This window comes from Manacus vitellinus, unplaced genomic scaffold (assembly GCF_001715985.3).
Source record: "Manacus vitellinus isolate BGI_N305 unplaced genomic scaffold, ASM171598v3 scaffold_2_pilon, whole genome shotgun sequence".
Taxonomy (NCBI): Eukaryota; Metazoa; Chordata; class Aves; order Passeriformes; family Pipridae; genus Manacus; species Manacus vitellinus.
Window position 1 is genome coordinate 11,448,857 of NW_021940208.1, and position 20,023 is coordinate 11,468,879.

At 37.2% G+C, this 20,023-nt stretch overlaps 2 protein-coding genes across 8 annotated transcripts in view; one reads left to right on the forward strand and one right to left on the reverse strand.

Moving 5' to 3' along the window:
• Positions 1-825: 825 nt before the first annotated feature.
• KBTBD3 (kelch repeat and BTB domain containing 3) lies at positions 826-16,676 on the reverse strand. 7 transcript variants are annotated; one of them, XM_018071406.1, is made up of 6 exons: positions 13,128-13,443; positions 10,485-10,824; positions 9,157-9,398; positions 5,341-6,415; positions 4,274-4,326; positions 826-1,064 (listed from the first exon to the last, which is right to left on the reverse strand). In XM_018071406.1, the coding sequence occupies exons 3-6, from the start codon at positions 9,378-9,380 to the stop codon at positions 1,061-1,063; spliced, it is 1,356 nt and encodes a 451-aa protein (XP_017926895.1). In that variant the 5' UTR covers positions 9,381-9,398; positions 10,485-10,824; positions 13,128-13,443; the 3' UTR covers positions 826-1,060. The 7 variants fall into 7 exon arrangements, with proteins under 7 accessions (XP_017926895.1, XP_008921000.2, XP_017926892.1 ...); XM_008922752.2 differs by having other exon boundaries at positions 826-4,326; XM_018071403.1 differs by lacking the exon at positions 13,128-13,443 and adding an exon at positions 16,171-16,676 and having other exon boundaries at positions 826-6,415.
• A 701-nt stretch (positions 16,677-17,377) lies between these two features.
• AASDHPPT (aminoadipate-semialdehyde dehydrogenase-phosphopantetheinyl transferase) overlaps positions 17,378-20,023 on the forward strand; it is a 29,306-nt gene continuing 26,660 nt past the window's right edge. The window contains exons 1-2 of the mRNA XM_018070924.3: positions 17,378-17,521; positions 18,361-18,586. Coding sequence (XP_017926413.3) covers positions 17,378-17,521; positions 18,361-18,586 — 370 coding nt within the window. The remainder of the gene's footprint in view (positions 17,522-18,360; positions 18,587-20,023) is intronic.

The window sequence follows — 20,023 nt, forward strand, 5'->3', positions numbered from 1 at the left end:
TGAATTGTTCAAGTCCATAGTGAATTCCCTAGTTCTGTAGAACATTCATATGCAATTGTCTTCTCATTGTCCACAGGGTTACACAATCAGAGCTCTCAAATTTGGTCTGTTTATTCCTTCGTTGTTCAATAGAAGCTTTTAACATTGTGAACGCTGTTGGAACACTTTGGAGGTACCTCCAAATGGCTTTTGCTAGCTGTGGGGCAAAGGCCTTGGAGCACTGGAAGCTAATTTGTATTACTGTAAGTCTATTTTATCTATAGAGATTTGAGGCTTACAGAATTTTAAGTTTTGGAAGAATGCAAGACAACCTAGGGCTCCCTCTCTTTGTATTGATGCCATTTCTGCACCCTTTGCATGTGAATTTTAGACTAAGTAGCTTGTATTTTCCTTTTATTCCATACTTCTAATAGTATGGAAGTCTATTTCAGTAAAACTAAATACCTAATCATTTGCAATACTTAAACTGTTAAAAAGCCCCTGTATTATCAATCTGAGCTGTATGGATCTAATAAAAAAAAAAAACCAAACCCTATTTAAATGAGTACCTTACAATGCTAAACTTGGAACTTTTCAGCATGGGAACAACAACTCATGCAAATGATATACAAATACAAGGTCCAAGGATAATCACAAAACCCCCTCACTGCAGTTTTCATGCATGCTAACTGCATTTTTGCTTATAATCTAACATTCAAAATGTTCTCCATTGGAGAAAAAAAAAAGGGGAGGGAAAAAAAAGGAGTTAACCACATTAGAAACACTGCAGATTCTTAGTATTTTGAAACTGACTGAAAAAAAAAATCAGACTTGAGAAGGATTTGGTTGCTCAGTGCTTTTATTCACAAAAAAACGAACATCTTGGCAAACATGTAGTATCATACTTTCCACATATCAGCAGAGCCCAGGCAGCAGCAAAATAGTAGTGATCTCTATGCTTTATTGGATGTTAGAAGGAAAAAAGTAAATTGAGCATAATGGTCAAGTATATATAATGTGAAATATATCCTTGTTTTCAGGCTGTTTTAATTAAAATAGATCTTATGCTGCCTCCTGTTGGTCACCTACAAACAGAAACATCTACAATTATACTCCACATTACAAACTGCAGTCAGCACGTTCTACAGCCTATACTTTGCCTACTACCTAATACTAACCAGAGGAGGTAAACAGCTTTCTTCATGGAGTAATACCGTAAATAAGTCTGACCTGGTAAATCTACTCCATTTAGTGCATATAATAAATTTTTAACAGCAATAAACTGACTTACTAAAAATGTATTTTGAATATAGAAAACCAAAAATTAGTAAATAAATAATAATCATCAGGTCTGTGCAAACATAATCAACACCTGAATAATTGATATTTATTTTAACAACTAAACCAGTGTGATAACATTATCAAAGTGCTAAATGTTTTGACAGCATTCTTTAAAAATTAAGATTATCCAATATAATCATCACTGGATATTAAAATCCCACATATAATATATATTATCTCCATGTATATTATACTGGTCATGCTTATAATGTGTTCTGTGACATAAAATAGAATACTATTAGAAATGTTTTGGTTACATCGTTTAAGTGCAAATAGTAGTTATAACTTTACATGCAATTAGTTTTAAACATCTTACTCTATTTCAGTGAGAACATTGGTAATCATTAGTCATCAACTATTTTTTAAGGAAGGTACTTTTTCATAAAGTACTGTGAGCTTTGAAAAGTCAGAAAAGATATAGAAAAACTTGCTTTGTACTGACTTTCTGACCTTTTTTAAATTGCATAACAGCTGTGTAAAGTAGAATGAAAAATCTATTTGATCCAGACCTACAGCAGTTATTCATGCAAATAATCCATATTAGTCAGTGTAGCTGAGTTCATTGAGATTTCTTACATCTTTAGCAATCAATCACAGGGTTTGGAATATAGGCTTTTAATTCTATCAGAAAGCCTTATTTTTAACCATAACTTTCTAATACAGCTTCTTCTGCATTCAATTCTGCTACCAGATTTAATACTTTGTCTGTGGAATTGTGGCAAATGACCTTCTTTCCTTTTGTGAGATCTGTAGTACAGGCTTCCTTGCCTAACTGAAGAAAACCAGTCTTATTTCACAGTAACTTTTCTGTAAGCAATGCTGGAAAGTAATTGACACTACTACTCTATTTCCTGATCACTGAGTAAAAAAGCTCAACTCCATGTGAAATCCATGAATGATCTGTCAAACTGGGAACTGACATTAGTTCCTGTGCAAGTGTAGTGTAGAATATTAAAGAAGCATGTCTATTTTCCATATTAAGCTTCATTCAGTTTTCACTATCTACACTAATTTATCTCATATGTCATTGCTCTGTCTGATGTCCTATGCTAGAGTCTTAATATATGTAGCAAGTAGCTGGATGGAAGACTGCCAAAAAAAGCTGCTGTAACAAAAAACTTGGGGGAAAGAGTATTACCTGAATTACTGACTGACTCACTCGCTGTTTATGTGATCCAGCAATTTGGTCATGACAGTGGCAATTAAAAAACCCTTGCAATTCTCTAGTCTCTTCCAATTTGCATAGCTATTTATACCCATGTACTATGGGTATAGTATGTTACTTCTGTCATTGCATAAACTGCATACTCACAATACTCAGGTATAAAACCAACACAAATAAACAAGCAAAAGAGAACTGGGCCTTATATTCCGATGTGACAAGCTGCAATAATTAATGGTCAATGAAGTCTCTAAGCTGTGCTGAGTAGCTTTTATTAATACTAACACTACTCTTCTCCTATGTGTCTTATTTTTCTCCTAGAGTTTCAGTAAGCAGGAATAGTATTCTTCCTCTCTCTACTCAATACTACTCAATACATTTGCTTTCTACTAATAAAAAGTTGTGTTCCAATATAAAAATATTTACATTTCCCTAAGATGATTGTAGAGGTTACCTAGCTAATTGTAGTTACAATATGATTTGGAGACTTACTATGCAAAAAGCAAAATAAATGTGGAAGTTGCCTGAAATATTGTAACAAGCAGCTATTTACTTCTACAGAACTGACACGCATCTTAATACAAATGAATTATTGAGTGGAAGGGTTCTTCTCTATTAATATGTTCTCCAAATCTGAATAACTTTAATTTATGTACTCATGAAAATAGTTAAAATGAATGTTATGTACATTTATAAAGGTATCTGATAACAAATTATAGAATTAATCACAGAATTCCATTGTTTACTGTTTAAAACAAAAGTATGTTCTAGGCAATATTAAGCTTTAAGCATTAATACTGAGCTTGAGTTTTGCCAAAAGTACATGCAGTAGTGATGTGATAATGAACTTGGCACAGTCGTCTCAAGTCATATGAGAGATGTTTCAGATGCCTCACTAAACTTTATTAATTTTTAAACTGCTTGGAAAAGGTATGCTTAGATGTTTAGAACCATTCTGTCTGGCATAGGACAACCTTACTGCTTACATGATATTTATAAGGAACATAAGGGCTCTCAGTGTCTTATTTGAGTACCTAGTACAAAAAGAAAATTCTCAGGCTGTAGAAGATTACAAATGAATTTATGAAACCTAGCTAATTTCACTGTTCTCCTGTCAGAAAGAGGGCCCCCTTTGTAAGCATGAGATCAAATTTACTTCACGATGTATGCCTAGATTAATATTAATACTAAAAGTCCATTACAATTTTAACATTATAATAGATGACTACTGAAAGTTTATCAAGCAATATATTATGCAGTGTTTACTATGTAATATTTTAACACTTAAAATGACCATGAAGTACAAGTGTTTTAATTCATTTAAACCACTCCAGAAGATTTTTTACCTCAGAAATACTATTTACTTTGACTTTTAATACAGGTGTAGTTTTGTAACTTTGTATTTGATGTATGACAAGATACAAACTTCTCCCATAGTTAACCAAAGCAACAACTATAATTTATTTTACAGCTTGCTGCTATAAGCAGCCTGGTGACTGCTTAGTAGGTAGCATTGGAGACTTCAGAGATGGAAGACTTCTGTTAGAAAACATCCTGAAGGGTTTTTTCTTTAGTTAACAACATGACTGAAACAAAGATATCACATGAATCATCCATCCTGTAGAAATCTTGCCCACTCTGCAGTATGTTATTGAAGTTTATCTTGCTACAGGTAATGGGATGGAAACATAAAATAGAGCTACTACTAAGGCACAAGGATGGAGAAAAACGGGTAAAACTGAAGAGCTGAAGTAAGATGATAGCAATTATCAGTCTCTTCAAGTTAGGTACCTGGTTTTAATGCTGTGAAGGTCACTTTGGCTCTTGCCCTTGCTAAGGTCATTCTGATAAGATAAAGTTGACAATTAATTCCTCTTACAGTTTTATGAATATAAAAAATCTAAATAAAACAACAACTAATGTAGATTTCTTTTAAACTTAAGTTACATAGGGCAAACAGTATCACAGTCAATTTTCTCATTTAGCAATTTGTCTACTGGGACAGCTGCGAATATTACAGACATAATGGCACGTATTACACAATGAATTCCTCATGACTATTCTTTTTTGAAAAGTAACATAATTTTCAAAATTATTAATTACAGAGAAGAGTTGTATAGAAAATTAATACTTTCTATATAATAAATAGCATGAATGACATGTTAATGGACTCTTCCAAAAGCAATCCTACAACATATAATTTAAACTGAAGATTTAAACAAACAGGTACATATTTCTCCATCTGTAAATGAATACTTAAAAATCTGTTCTAAAACTTGTGCATTTAAATAGATTCTGTTGATTCAGGAGTTTCAAAATTCTCCAGAGCAAATTGTCAGTACAGGTGACCAAGGGTCCCTATATTTATTAAATTGAATGACCTGACAGTAAAACTCAGTTAAGGCTCTTGGCATTGGTGAAACTTCTTCCCACTCAGACCTACTACTATGGTAAACTTGAACTTCATCTGTGATTTCTTCTGGAGCATAATCACCACCTAGTATATAAATTTTGTCTTCTGTCCCAACTGCCCCTGCATTAAAGCCAGCGCATTCAAAAGATCCTTCCCCTTTCCAAACACAGGTTTCTGGGCAAAAACTGTAGACTTTGTAAGTGGAGAGATCACATATGTACAATGTGCAGTTCACTGGAACAGCTTTGATTAGAGTTGCATGGAAAAACTGCCCAAATTCTGCTACAAGCTCAGACCACTGATCAGTCATGGCATTATACTTAAAGAAACAGTCAAGGGATGGATTAAAGGCATCAGTAATCTCTACTTCTGAGCCAAGGACATAAATTATGTTCTGACATGCACTTGCTTCTGGATAGTAGATACCTCTTGGTAATTGACTTACAGATTTCCAGTCTTTGGAAAGAGGATTATAGGATTCCACATCCAAAAGACTTCGAGTTTCTTGAGCTCCTCTGGTCTTTCCACCTATTACAAAGAGCTGATTTAAGGTTACAACAGATGTGTGCATTGTCCTTGGTTTTTTCATAGCTGACACTATGGAGAATTCATTGCTGACTGGGCAGTAGCACCAGGTTTGGTCAGTGGCATCATGAAACGGTTCAGCAATATGAAGCCTGACAGTCCTGTAACAATTCCCCTTGCATCCTCCGGTTATAAATATTTTTTCTCCATAGCTAGATAAACTTGACCCTGGTAGATCAATCATGTGTGTATGTGGTAGTTCCTTCCATTTATCTGTTTTGATGTTGTAGCAGAATGTATGTCTGTTTTCTCCATCTTCATCAGTTTTATGAACAAATATATATTTTTCTGTTGTTGAAGGACGTGCATCTGGAAACAGTCCACTGAAGTTCTGCACACTTTTAACTGCATCACTGATTATTACTGAGCAATTAGCACTCTTAAGTAAGTGTTCTTCAGAATGCAGAAAGTCCTGCAAAGTCTTTTCAGGTAACTGGTGTAGTCTCACTTTTTTAATCAAATTAGGCAGGTATTTCTGCCGTGTTTCTAAGTTGTGTTTGGTCCACTGGAGGACAGCTTTCAACACTGATTCTTCCTCAGGGACATTTAGCTCATCAGCCTCAAGACATTTTTGTAATATTTCAAAATTCATCTCCAAAAAATCACTTGATCTGAGCAGCAATGAAAAGTGGTGCTGTACAAAATCTAGCGCGTGATCAAACAAGCGGATGGACCCATAACTTTCTGATAGAGAAAGCAACTGTAGGCAATTCACAAGATCAATACTTTTTATTAGAAAGTCACTGCAAGCTTTGGAAAGGAGTGAAACTTGAAGAAATGATGACAGTTGGAAGAGCATTTCCACATTATCATTTGTTATCTCTGTTTTTCCTGTGTAAGCGTAATCAAGAAAAGCTTTCACTGCCTTGGGTGATAGATTACTAATAGTAACATTGCCATCATCTTGTTCTTTCATATTAACTTCAAACATGGCTCTGCAAATAAAATATAGAAGATATACACACGAATTAAAGACTTAGCAAGCAGCAGAGGAGTATAATAAGGTGGGCTGATCTAAAATACGTCTAAAGTATGGAAGTTCTTATAAGAAAGAACAATGCATTTACTTGGTATGTTTGAAGAGAAAAGGAGTCGTGATAAGAACATATTCAAAGTGGTGGCTTAAAAAAATGATAGCTGCACCTGCATTTTGTATGGATTTTCACAGAGAGCAATGAAGTATGCAGCTCTTGGTGTGAGAGAAAATGTGAAATTGTTCAGGATAGCATCAGTTTCAACAGCTTAGGAAAGAAAAGGCTAATTTAAAAAATACAGAGTAAAAAAAGGCCCATGATTCAGGTCATGCACTGTGGTTGAATACATAAAATTAAGTGAAAAAAAGCCTTCCAAATTGCAGCCTGAGCAAATGGCAGGATGGATGATGGGTGCATTCCTTGGAAATAAAAAGTATGTGAGGGGTGAAAAAGGAAAAAAAACATGAGGAAACTTAATTCTTGCTTTAGAGTTGACAGAGATATTTGAGTACAGGCCAATGTCAGAAAAAAATGAGGTTTTGACATAGGATTGCATGACACAATGAAACTGTGCAGAAAGTAGATTGTGACTGAATACAAAGACAATTGAAATTGTGGAATGAATTATTGCTAAGTACATTTGTGGAAATTTTATTACAACTTTAACTACTTTATTCTAAATATGTAATAACATTTAGGTATTTCACACAATCTAACATGGCAAGATAAATTAACTAAAGTTTTTCAAGCAGGAAAGTGCTGGCAACAGAATAGTGCTGCAATATCCCTTGTCCTACCCTAAGCATCAGGGATAGCAATGGCTTCTGAATTTGACAAAAGATGATAGTGGAGGAAGATTCAAATAAATTACCAGATGCTAAGTATAGAATCTGGATTATTAATAGATCATGGATACTTCATGTTAAAAAGAAAGTATTATAGTTCAGTTATACAATAAGTATCTCTATAGTATGGGATTTTTAAAATTGCTTCCTTTTCTGAAACCAAAGAGAAAAAAACCCAAACTGTGTATAAGCATCTTCTTTGGGAACTAAAAATCTGGTAAAGCAGGAAGATGCTTGACTTCCTGAGCAAGAACATAAAATTACAGTGAGACACCCATGTCCCAAAGACCTTTTTGCATACTAAATGATGACACTTAGAATCCTTTCCTCATTAACCCAAGAGCTATGATATAAATCTCTAATTACAGAGTAAAATAGCAACGGAACAATACCAGTAGGAGAGCAATATAGGCAAAGGCCTTGACTCTGAAAGCTAACAAGTAAGGATCAAAATATTGCTGAATCTTGGGTTTGCACAAGGAAACAAAAATTAGGAGAAGTCCAAAGGCCAAGGAAGACAAAAGGTGTTCTGTTTTAAAACGTATCTAGTGGACTTAAGTACTTTTTCCTCCTTGAAGGTAAAAAATGGGCCTTGCAATCAAGGATGACTTATGAATCTGATGGCTGCTATTATCAACTCTTTGCAGTAGGGAGAGATCTCTCCTACCAAATTTTCATCTGAAGAGCCTGTAGGTAGTGAAAAGGACACATACGTTACCATGTGCATAAGTTCAGTTCTAAAAACTACCACTGGAAGCTATTTCATCCTAATATTTTTTTCTACCAGAGCATCTTTGTGCTGGCAAGCAGTGAAGAAATAAATGCAAGTAGTTCTTTGTGTCAGAGAAAAACCAAATGAGCTGCTACAGGGGAGAAATTGCTCTCTGAAATTTCATCTGATTTCTCCTTTTTTTTCAGTAATTCTAAGCATATCTCTAGCTATCTTCTGTCAGATATGGCAGACTCCCATAGAACATGGGATATTCCAGGACATTTGAAAATAACACTTGTCACCTATGGGTGACCTTGGGCAACTGAATCGAGGACATTAACTCATTTCTAGGAGCCCATTTTTTCTTTGTTGAGAGTATTAGCTTTGTTTTATTTAACACTGTATTCAGAAACAGACTTTCAGTGTTGAATCGCAAGTTTGAGACTCACTAATAAAAAGGCTAGCAAGGTTCTTCATAAATTAATATTCTGTATGTGAATGATCTAGCTGTTCCTTAAGAACATATAGCTTTAAGCACCAGAAGGAAGATCACAGATCCATTTCATGCTGAAAGGCTGAAATCTGTAGTTTAGAAAAAGTACATCTGTTTAAATACATCTGTCTTAACTGAAGACAATCTATAGACCAACCATTCATCTTAGACAAACAAAATGCAGTCCCATTCCAAAACCATGTACAATTCATCCACAATTGCTCAATGGATGTATTTATAATCAACCTGTTCTGTTTCACTAGATATGTGTCACAGTACATAGACTGTCCAATACAAAGTCAAACAATATCCTTGCAGACCTTTAAGTACTGATACGGCCAACAGGTAACTCCTAAATATACGTAACTTGTGTCAGTTCTACCCAAGAGCAGAACCACACACTTATGGTATGAAGCTTGTATTTCAGAGTATGGACTCCTGTCTGAATTCACAGAGTCCTTGTGGCACTTTGGAAATACAAACAGATGCACCTGGTGTATCCTTAAAATGATGTTTGAACGCTTTGCTTGAAACTCTGCACACGTATGTAAGTTGTGATTTTTTTTTTTCTTTGGGGAATTATATTTCTTTCCTCTCCCCCCAGAGAATTTAGAATCTATTTCCTGCAAACTCATGCCAAATTTGGGTTTACCTGAAAAAATCACTGCATGCTGCCAGTACACAACGATGACAGGGAATTATTTCATCTTTCACAACAATTTTAAAATCAAAAAATATATTTTGTTCTCTGAACTTTTGTAGTACTTTTAGAATCTGTTGTCCATGACCTTCAGCCACTAAGGAATTGATTTTATTTTCAGGAACAGAAATCCCATTGCAAATAGGTCTGCTAATGTAATCCCGTTGATTGGCCATGTTTTCTTCAATCTATTCCTGAAATGGAAAAATAAGGAATTGATTCTACAGTCTTATTAAAAAAAACCCAAGCAAAATCAATAGACCATAAAACAAACAAAAAAGTTCCCAATGTTGAATTTAGTTTATAAGTCCTATGCACAGTTAGAAATTTGTGTCATAAGTGACTTTTACACAATACTCCTTTGTAAAATATATACACACAGCATATTTTGAAAAGTAAAATATCTGCCACATATCAAGGAACAACTCTACAAATAATACCCACCTGCAGGAATTTTTCCAGTAAAGTCCACAGGAAGCACATCAAGGAGTGTGATAAAATTTTTAAGGGGCATTTAAGAGAAAGATTAGTCCAGGGTTACCCTCAAAAAAACCCAAACTCTTACAATTTAATGTACAATGAAGTTGGAAAAAGAAAACTTTCTTGCATATTTTAGATTCCAAAAGGCTCATCTTTCTACAGCTTGCAGTGGAAGGGAGATAAAGGCTACCAGACTGCTTCCTACGTGAATTCCCATGAGGCACTCTGGACTGAAATAACAGAATACAAATGAACACCAACAGCCTGGCCGAATCACAGGATTGCTGGGGCTTACCAAATAAGGTCACTTAGAGACACTTTGGTAACAGTACACCTTTGAGTGTTTAGTCAATTGAAACTCATTTTGTCTTGTAGCTCTGGTCTTGCTAGGTAGCTGTATGTTTGCCCACTGTAAGCTTCATTTACAGTGGTGTAAATTAACTGGCTTCAGAACCCATTTAAACTTAAGACAGTGCAATCTCCCTTTCAGCAGCCATGTTTTGGTTCTGGTGAAAATCCCCATCCTGAAGTATACTTTTTTTATGGTGAGTTGGCTTTAACTGTTTTTTACAGTGAAAATATTTTACTCCACTTTGTCAACATAAAGAAGCTTTAAACATGAGTATATTTTATTTACACATATTTAAAGAGCTATTTATATGCTGCAGATGCATAAACTGCCCTTACTGCAAATCTGAGTCAAGGTTGCCTATTCTAAAGCTTAAAGAAGCATTGCAAGTTTTATTCCAGGATTTGACTTCCACAGTTCCAATTAAAATTAGCAACAGATAACGGCCCACCTGAATTGACAAGGGGATAAAAAAATTCCAAGCCAAGCTCAGAAACCAGAATACTGGGTTTGGGTTTTGATTTCATGAAAAGGCTTATCTGATAACATGATACATTCAGAGCAAACTAAAGCATCAGGCAGTCTTCCTCATGGGAGGTACTTTCACAGCAGACTGATCTATACTTTATCTAGTCAGGTAGCTCCAACCACAAATAGACCTCCATGTCTCCTGGAATAGAAGAGATCCAGTGATCTTGCTGCCAGCACTGGCACCCGTGCAGCAGGCATCTTCTCCTTCCCATGGCCAGACAATCTCACGTATTCACTCTTTCCATTCTAAGCCTGAGGAACTAGGAAAATACAGAAGAACAAGACCACCATTTATTCTGATAATGTATGGCCTCATAAACCCCCAACTTCAATAAATCATAAAGTAACATTTCTCCTAAACAAAACCTTTTCACAAAATTCTGGAACTGAAAATAGATAGTAGACATCTTTCTCCTTTTATATGTAATTTCTATAACAAGCCTCAACCTACAACTTTTTTTCAGTAGGTAAAATTACCAATTTCAGTAATATTTATCTTTGTATAATGACCACAGTGACATAATACTGTCATCAAGTCCATCTCTGCTATTTTAGGCAAAAAACATCATATAATCACTTTCATAAAAGCAGTCTAAGTTCCAGAAAGTTTTCTTTTACCACACTATTACCACAAAAAAAGACTATCCCAGTACACTGGTGTCGAGACTGAAAACTTCTTAATTACAGAATCAATTTATTAATGCTTACATATATTTGTTCTTCTGTTAAATTGTAATTTGACTTAATTTTCTGTTGTATATTTCTTCACTCTTTTAATTATCAAGAGCATTGATATCTTCTCTCAACTTTCATTAGAGTGAATAATTGTCAAATTTTCCAAGGTCCATTTATAAGACTGAATTTTTGTTTTTCCTTCCTATTTCTTGCAGTTTTCTCTTCATCCACTCTAGTTTGATCTTAAATTTTCTTCACTGATATCAGATTTGTTGTACAATATTATGGTTAAGATCTCATCATTGTCTCACTACTCCAGTTTGCAGGACATCTAGTGCATCCTAATTCTAATCTCTAATAGCAGTGTCTCATTGTTTTATTAAAAGCAAAATTCAGCAGTGTATCTTTAATATTTTTGTCCACTATTCAGTAATGTAGTAATGAATATCGTGCTATGACTTAGCCTAATTCACCCTTGCCTCCATTAAGAAAATACATATTAAAAAAATTCAATTCTCATCTTTTGTGTAGCCAATTCCTGATTTATATGGTAATTTTGGTACTAATTTACCACCCTACTGAATCTGTAAATGATTTTAGAGCCCTCCAAACTATCTTAACAATTCAGCTAAAACTTGGTATGTTAAACGAGGCCAACTAGCATTTATAATTATTTCATACTTTCTTCTACAAAGCTATATGAATTAATCAATAGAGGTTTTTTAATAAATATTTGATCAAGTTACTGACAAAAGGGTAGAAAACATAGAGGGTGCAGACATATGTTGCATAGGTCTGTAGCTCAGGAAAGCTGGGCTACAAGCCTCCTTTTATTTGCTCTATTAACTCCACAGGATTCCAGTTTCAAAGCCTGTCTTTATATGGATTAGCACAAACCAAACTCCAGTAGGTGGTCCATTAGAGTTGGGAACTCCTATTTTTGTTTCTTAGCATATGGCTGTGCTGTAGAGCAACCATCCTTCCAGCATCTTCTGTAACACGACACAGGAAACCCTGAGCACTGCAGTACGTGACCCAATCATATACCACTTGACAAAGCTCCCCTGCTCACATCCTGGATGTTTACACATCTTACACTCACAAATGCCCCATTAGCTATTAGCCTGGTTTTCTAAAACAAAAAAAAAACAAAACAAAGAGAATCCAAAACAATTCCAAAGCTAAACTCCCTTAATACACTTGCCCTAAGGTTTTTTTTGCTTGAAAGCCACCTCAAACAAGGGGCCAGTTGACCATTACAGTGAAATGCCATAAAAACTTCACAGTTATTAAGGTCAACCCCATATAATACACGACTGGGGGACATATATGTACCTCTCAGAGCTATCTGTGCAGATCTCCAGTTGAGGGGCAGGGCATTCTGAATGGTTGAAAGCTAAGTAGCAAGCAATGGCCAGCCTATGTGTGGCCACAGTGCAGCCTTATGGACAGTAAGCTCATTTTGTTCATTATGGTGGATGAAATCAGGGACCACCCGGGAGCTCTAAGGGAAGAGTATTATAGTCTGTCACAGAATCCACTAATAAGGACCCAAACCTTGTAAGTTCTGCTGTTTACAAGACTCCTCTGTTTTAGAATCATAAAATGGTTTGGGGTGGAAGGGACCTTAAAGATCATCTAGTTCCAACTCCTTGCCCGATTTAACACTGTCCTCTTCCCAAGATGATAAGGGACAGAGGAGTCTAGGACACAATGAGCTCGTTGTCACAGATGCCAGGTAACCACACTGAGAAGTCTGATAAGTCCATAGTCGTGATATGAGATATACACACATTCCTCTTAGTCATATCTAAGCTATTGGTAAAAAGCTACAAGAAGATGTTTAACTGACATCAACACCATGTGAACAGCTGCCAAAATCACTCACCGATTTTCTAGAGGAATTGTTTTACTTCACCAATGCTAATGATCCCTTTCCAAAGATAGTTAAAGACATAAATTTTTTATGATTTTTTTTTAGTTGGCACCATCAACAATCCTTCTTAAATGTTCTTACAATTCTGTACATAGAAGAAATTGAAATGAGTCATTTATTTGCTTATATTTTTCCTTTGGCAAGTCCAGGTGCCCTTTTGAGTATCAGTTTAATAACCTAGATATATGTTTAATCCCAGATTATACTAAGAGACTGCAAATACAGCATGTTAAATTCATATAGCAGACAAAAAACATCCAGGACAGACCTTTTCAGAATATCTCATACAGCATACACTAAAATCATAATCACTGCAATCCGCCTCCTAGAAATGGTGTTCACATCCATTCCACCCAATTTGAAAGAGCAAAACAAGCAGAACTGTGAAATGAACTTTGAGCAGAGATGAACTTTTGTTTGCGAATGGTCTGATCAGAACATATCATGTACATATATTCATAAACGCTTCTGCTGAGATTTTGCTAAACCAACAATCAAAATAGCCTTAGCTGCTACAGCTGATAGATAACACGGTTACAGAAGTTTAAATGTGCCGATGAAGTTGAGAATGGTGGAAGATGTACAATTAATTCTTAGTGAATAACCAAGGAAAATTTATTAAAAAAGGGAGAACGTGTGTAATAAGAATGGAGCACAAACACCTGGATAAGGGTACAGAAAGACACAAAAGGCTTAGACCAAACTGCTTGATCACTTTATAATAGTAAGATAAAAATATACATACAAATACGTGTGACTTTTAAAAAGCCTAGGGGATGTTGTTTTGTGAAAGTATTGAGTATACATAAGTATCACACATAGCTAAGTCATCACCTTGTCAGAAAAAACACATTATGGCTGTGCCTGCCTGACAGTAAACACATCCAAACACTTGTAACAGGACTGAAGCTCGACACTGTTTCCAGCACAAAGGACACCAAACTTACATGAGCCACTTAGAAAGTACAAGTACTGTTCTCTGCTCTACCAACATAGCTGGCAATAAGTCTAAACTCAACAACCTTTTTTTGGTACTTTGGTATTTACAAACAATTGTAAAACAATCTGTCTGCTTCATCTGACAGCACAATACAGATGTGCTATGACACCCTTTCACAATTAAAAAAAAAATAGTTCTTAATACTTCTTAGCAGGTATCTTATGAGAAATAAATTGTTCTTCAGTGGAACATTACGTTTGTCACTTAGCCTTCTCCCAACTTGGATAGTATGTCTTACTGGATAACAAGATTTTAAAAAATAGTTAAGAGCTGATATTTTACACCATGACTTATGTACCTATGAAGAAGGAAGAGCAATGAAGATGAAAAAATTGTATACATTTCTCTAGAGAAGTTTCGGATTTTTTTTTCATACAAAATTTATTTGTACATTAATTTATGTTTTGAAAAGGCCAAGGTCAGCATTTTAAAATCTAAATTAAAAATAAGTATTATATTATTAAGTCTACTACATATCCATTAAGATGATTTGCTATTTTCACTCCTTATCCATTCAAAAGGGGAGAAATTAATAATTTGTTAACAAGTTTTAAAGACATCGCTCTGCACTACACATCTAATTTAACATTCACCAAGGTGAGTATGAGTGGAACAGATATCTGAAGGAGTTGGTGACACTTCTAATTGCTGACTAAAAAGACAGGAGTGATTTAAAATGTAACTAAACTATATATATTGAGTAAAAAGTTCTGTACTTTTATATTGTATTAATGTTTTGATTGTCATTAACTGTCTAAGATTGAAAACACTAACAGAATTCCAGGTTCAAATCTGGAAATTTCAATGCAACTGCATCTCACAGCTTCTTCATAAATAACTGAACTTCAATGAAAAATAATATTCAGTCAATCATTTTTAGACAATCAAAAAAATGCATGTGACATTCTGAGGCATTTAATCCACAAAAGTGGCATTTATCAATAATACATATTGAGACAGTATTCTCAGACTGAAAGGTGACACAGAGACTTTAAAGCTTTGTGTTCTTTAGAAGTGATTGAAAAAAGACCCAACATGGAAAAAACCCCAGCATGATATCAGTAGGAAGGAATGAAATGTCACTGGTCCCTGCAAGCATTCCAAAAGTGGGAGATTCCTACTCTGCAGGCAGGGATCATTAAATGCATCTTCTCTCACAAACACATGAATCCATTAAGATAAAGCAATAATCACTTATAAGAACTAAAACTGACTGGATTTTATCCTAAAGCTAAGTTTCTCAAAGTCATCACGTTCCTTTGCAAATTATTTTCTTAGCTAAAAAAGATCAAGAACTGTAATTTTAATTTTCAGAAAAAAACCCTGGAATTAAAATGCCATGCTACACTTCTAATTCTGGCAAAAATAACAACTACAAGCTCCAGAAAAGGAAATCACAATGCTTGAAATGGAAGCTACAGTTTGATATTGGTGAATAGCATTTTCCTAGATTTTTTTTCTTGACAGTGTTAAATCCTTTTCTGCTGTCACTTAACTTTTTCTCTGTCTTTGGATACTACAGATTATGCCATCGATTGCTTCACGAAGTCATGAAGAAAAATGGGAATAATATTTTGAAATATGATAATTACCCTTGATGAAACATATATGTTTTCTTGATGAAACATATTTCTACACAAATGCTACTTCTGTGTTTAAAACATTTTGCAAAGAGCAACATATACTCAGTTATAACTATGACATATTTTAGGCAGAAAGACTTTCTGGCCCATGTAGAAATAGCACTTTTCCCCCACGACCAGGGAGCTGTGAATTCTAAACAACAGCAACAATAAAAGGAGGATTCTAAGAAATACCTGCAATAATATAATTTTCAATACTTTTGCATCATTTGTACATGGCCAGTATAGAATGGTTGAAGCGTTAAGTATTTCTAAAGGCAAGCAGCAAGAAGAAGGGTTATAAATTTTCAAACAGCCCTAAATTTTTAGCCATGGTCCAACTTCAGAACCAAAGGGCAAACGAATTTATTACCTTCTGAGGATTTACAGATGGCCTGTAATTGAGGGCAAGTGGGAACCCAGTTCTGACAACCATTAGAGCTCTTAGTGCTCTCAACGAGCACGGGATAGAAGAGGCTTTTGTTCGGACAGATCTTTTGAAGCCAGAACCCAACCAGGATGATGCAGCGCGTTGCATCTGTTGTGGGGACAATCGGCTCCTCTTTTCTGGGCAAGAAAAGGCAGCGAGGCCAGGGCAGGCAGAGGCCACCCCGCTGCGACCGCTCTGCCAGGGGCTGGGACGACTCTCCAGCAGGATGGATGTGCTGACGGCAACATCTCAGCCGGATGCGCCGATGGCAGCGATGGGACACCGGGGGCATCACTTGCCATTGACCGGTCACGGTGCCATCAAGAACCAACGTCCCCCGCCCCCACGGCATAAACGCGTCCCTGTCTCGCGCAAAGCCGGGTGCAGTCAGAAGCTACAGGGCAACCACGTTCCTTCTGCCCCGGCCGGGGTTACCGGCCATCCCCAACCTCCTCCTCCCCAAACTCAACCCCGGCCGCCATGGACCCCGCCCCGCCCGCAGGGGGAGGGCGGTGCCGCCAGCGCCACCACTGCGCATGCTCAGGCAGCCCGCGCGTGCGCCCCGCGGCGGCTCCGTTCATTCTACAAGCAGACGCACACTAATCCACGCGAGCCACGACCATGCGGCGGGATGGGGGCAGAGGGTTCCTCACTAGAGCGCGACGCGGGAGAGGAGTGTGGAGGCCTCGACGCACAACGCCTCCGTTAGCCGCACAACACCCACAGCACACACAACTGCAGCATCACTTCCGAGCCACGACACCACCTGAAGCCAACACTACTCACCGACTGCACTCGCCTCAGTCGCTCCAACAAGTTCAGACACAGCCTTCTGGTGTCATTCTCTCGCTCCTTGCGCTCGGAATGGCTCCCCCGGCCGTCAATCCAGGGCAGAGCCCGCCCATCTCCGAGAGCTGGTTCCTCCCTGACGGCACCACGGGTGTAGCTCCGCCGCAGGCACCGCCTTTCCCCTGATAGGCCGGTACCTGGCGCATTCCCCTGTCACTCATGGGGTGCTCTGACATCGGAACTGGTCGTGTGCCTTTCGAGGCGGGGGCCTTCGTCCTCCCGCACGCCGATAGCTTCCCGCCGTGCTCGTAGGGGGGTGGCTCGTGGCGGGCCTGGCTTGGGCCGGGGCCCGGGAAGGGCCATGGCAGTGTGCGCTGGCTTTCCCCTGCGGGGGCCTGGCGACCCCGCCGCCGGGGATTGGCTGCTGGCCGCGCAGCTGGTGCAGCCCGAGGAGAAGGACCGCATCGGCCAGTTTGTCTTTGCTCGCGATGCCAAAGCCGCCTTGGTACATGGGGGCACGGGGACGCGGCTGTCTCTGCAGATTGGGCATTGCCCAGATGTCTGACTCCTCGTAGGAAAACGTGCTCTACAAGGGCATTTCGGGGAAGTAATGCATCGTAAAGTACAAAGCTTGATGCGTAAAGTATGCAGCTCTGCTTCGCCGCGGAGCAAAAAGAGATGTTTGCAGTCTGCTCTCAGTAGTTACTGTGAAAGTCTTCACAAGTTCTGTGTCGGGGTGTCAAGTTAGGAGACAAAATCAGCATACCCTGGGAGACTGTACCTAAGACAGCAGTGTAGTGTGTAAGAGAATAAAGCTATTCTACACGATTCAGGTTTTAAATCTCGCATCAGGATGTGTTAGTGATACAGACCTGCTAATTTGTGTGTAAGAAGTTACCCATCACTTTTCAGCTGCTCAGTATTTCATTTAGTGCCGAAGTAATGGAGTGGCTGTACTGCAAGGAAGGCTTGAGACAATGTTACCGTTCAGGGTGGTGTAAAAATATTTATTTGTGCCATGAAGTATCCTAAGCAAGTAAACAAGGTAGGGAAAGGAACTGTTTTTGTGATTCTTCTAGGCTGGGACTGCTTTTGGGTCTTATGTTGCCTCTGTGCTAATAGTGATAATAAATGTGTTTGATACTCAGGTCTGGTGAACTCGTGCTTTGCAGACACAGGCTTTTATAAAAGGGGGGAATTTAAATTATTCAGCTAAAATACGCTCTTACTTTGTATCAGCAATAATAAAACCATATTTTTCAGGCAGGTGGTTTTCTAGCAACCAGAGGTATTTTGCAGATAGCATAATAGTTCTGTATGAATCACTTCCATTTTATTTCACAGGCTGGTCGCCTGCTGATGCGGAAATTAATTGCAGAAAAGATGTGCATACCTTGGAATGAAGTACGCTTGCAAAGGACATCGAAAGGAAAACCTTTCCTGGCCAATACCGTAGTCAGTATCAATTCGAATTACAACTTCAATATCTCTCATCAAGGAGATTATGCAGTCCTTGCAGCTGAGCCTGAGCTTCAAGTGGGCATTGATATAATGAAGACTAATTTACCAGGTAATGCATTATTCTGACCAAAACAGATTCTGTAGTGTTTGAGTACTGAACATTTTCACATTTCCCAAAGAAGTAATCTGTGTCCTAGAAATTTAGTGTAATTAGAAAAGAGAGTGTATTTGGGTTTTTTTAAAATTGTTATATGCATTCCTCATTGTTTATTTCTGTTATGACAAATATAAATCTATTTCCCATTTAGAAAAGCAGGACCCTGGAAAAGTAAAGTCATGAATTGTGCTATGATACTGGCAGGATCAGCATCTGCAGATATGTTAATTATGGATTTTCTGTCTCTTAGGTAGAAGCAGGGATGACTTTCCAAGTAGTGACAGTGGGAAATTTTTTTTTCTTAGTAGAATCACCTGAAACTCCTTTTTTATTGCTATGCTATGAATATGTAACACTGACTTTACCAGTATTGTTTTCTCTGATAGTTCCACTGAGTGGTGCTCTTGTTCTGCAGTTGCTGAGTCCATTAGATTTCAGAGGGTGAATCCACTATAAATCTCTTTCTCTGGAACAGCTACAAGGACAAAGATTTCCCTATGTGCAAAGTACATTACAGTAGGTTTGTTTGGTTATTTTTCAAATGCTTGTTTAAATACAAAGTACTTTATTTTGTGATGTTATCCAACAGAATCTTGATTGAGGTCTCCACTATTCTAGTTCTTGTATTCCTTTATTGCTCCACCAGTGAAGATGCAAAATCTGCAGTGCAGATATACAAGAGAGTATCATGCAGCTGCAAATTTTGAGAATTCTGCTATTTAATTGTGTGCTAGTATGTAATAAGGAGTCCTGGTGCACATAAATATTTTATACAACTACTTAATCCATGCTATCTGTTTTTGTTTTACTTGTGAACAATAAGAAGCCTCCTCTTTCCATATTACTTCTACTTCATTATTAAAATCTGAAAAATGAAACTACTAGAAGATGCAGACTTCTTCAGAGGTAAAGGTGGGCCATAAGAAAAACTATTCTTAGCACTGCAAATAGAGGCAGTTCTACAAAAGTTGCTCACCTTTTTTCAAGGTGATAAAAGTTTATCACTTTTTTCCTTTTATTCAGATACTGAACTAAATACTGTAGTGATGGTAGAAAATATCCTCTTTAGGTATTTAGCTTCCTTAGGTATTGTATGCTTTTGCCTTTTCATTATCTGGCATGTTATTGTTGTAGATTTAAATCAGTCTTTCAGTTTACTTGTTTTTGAATAATTACTGAGAACAGTGATTATTCTCTTCAGATCAGTTGAAGAGGGACTCTTGAGTCATTTGGGAACAGGCACACTGTAGTACTGTAGGTTTATTAGTAGAAGTATTTGTGCACATTTTTTGACCAGAGAATTAATGCATGTGAAATTATTTTAAGCCTTTCACCAAAGGAAAGGAGAAGGATTCTCACAGTACTACTAATTCCTGTGGAAAAACTCAG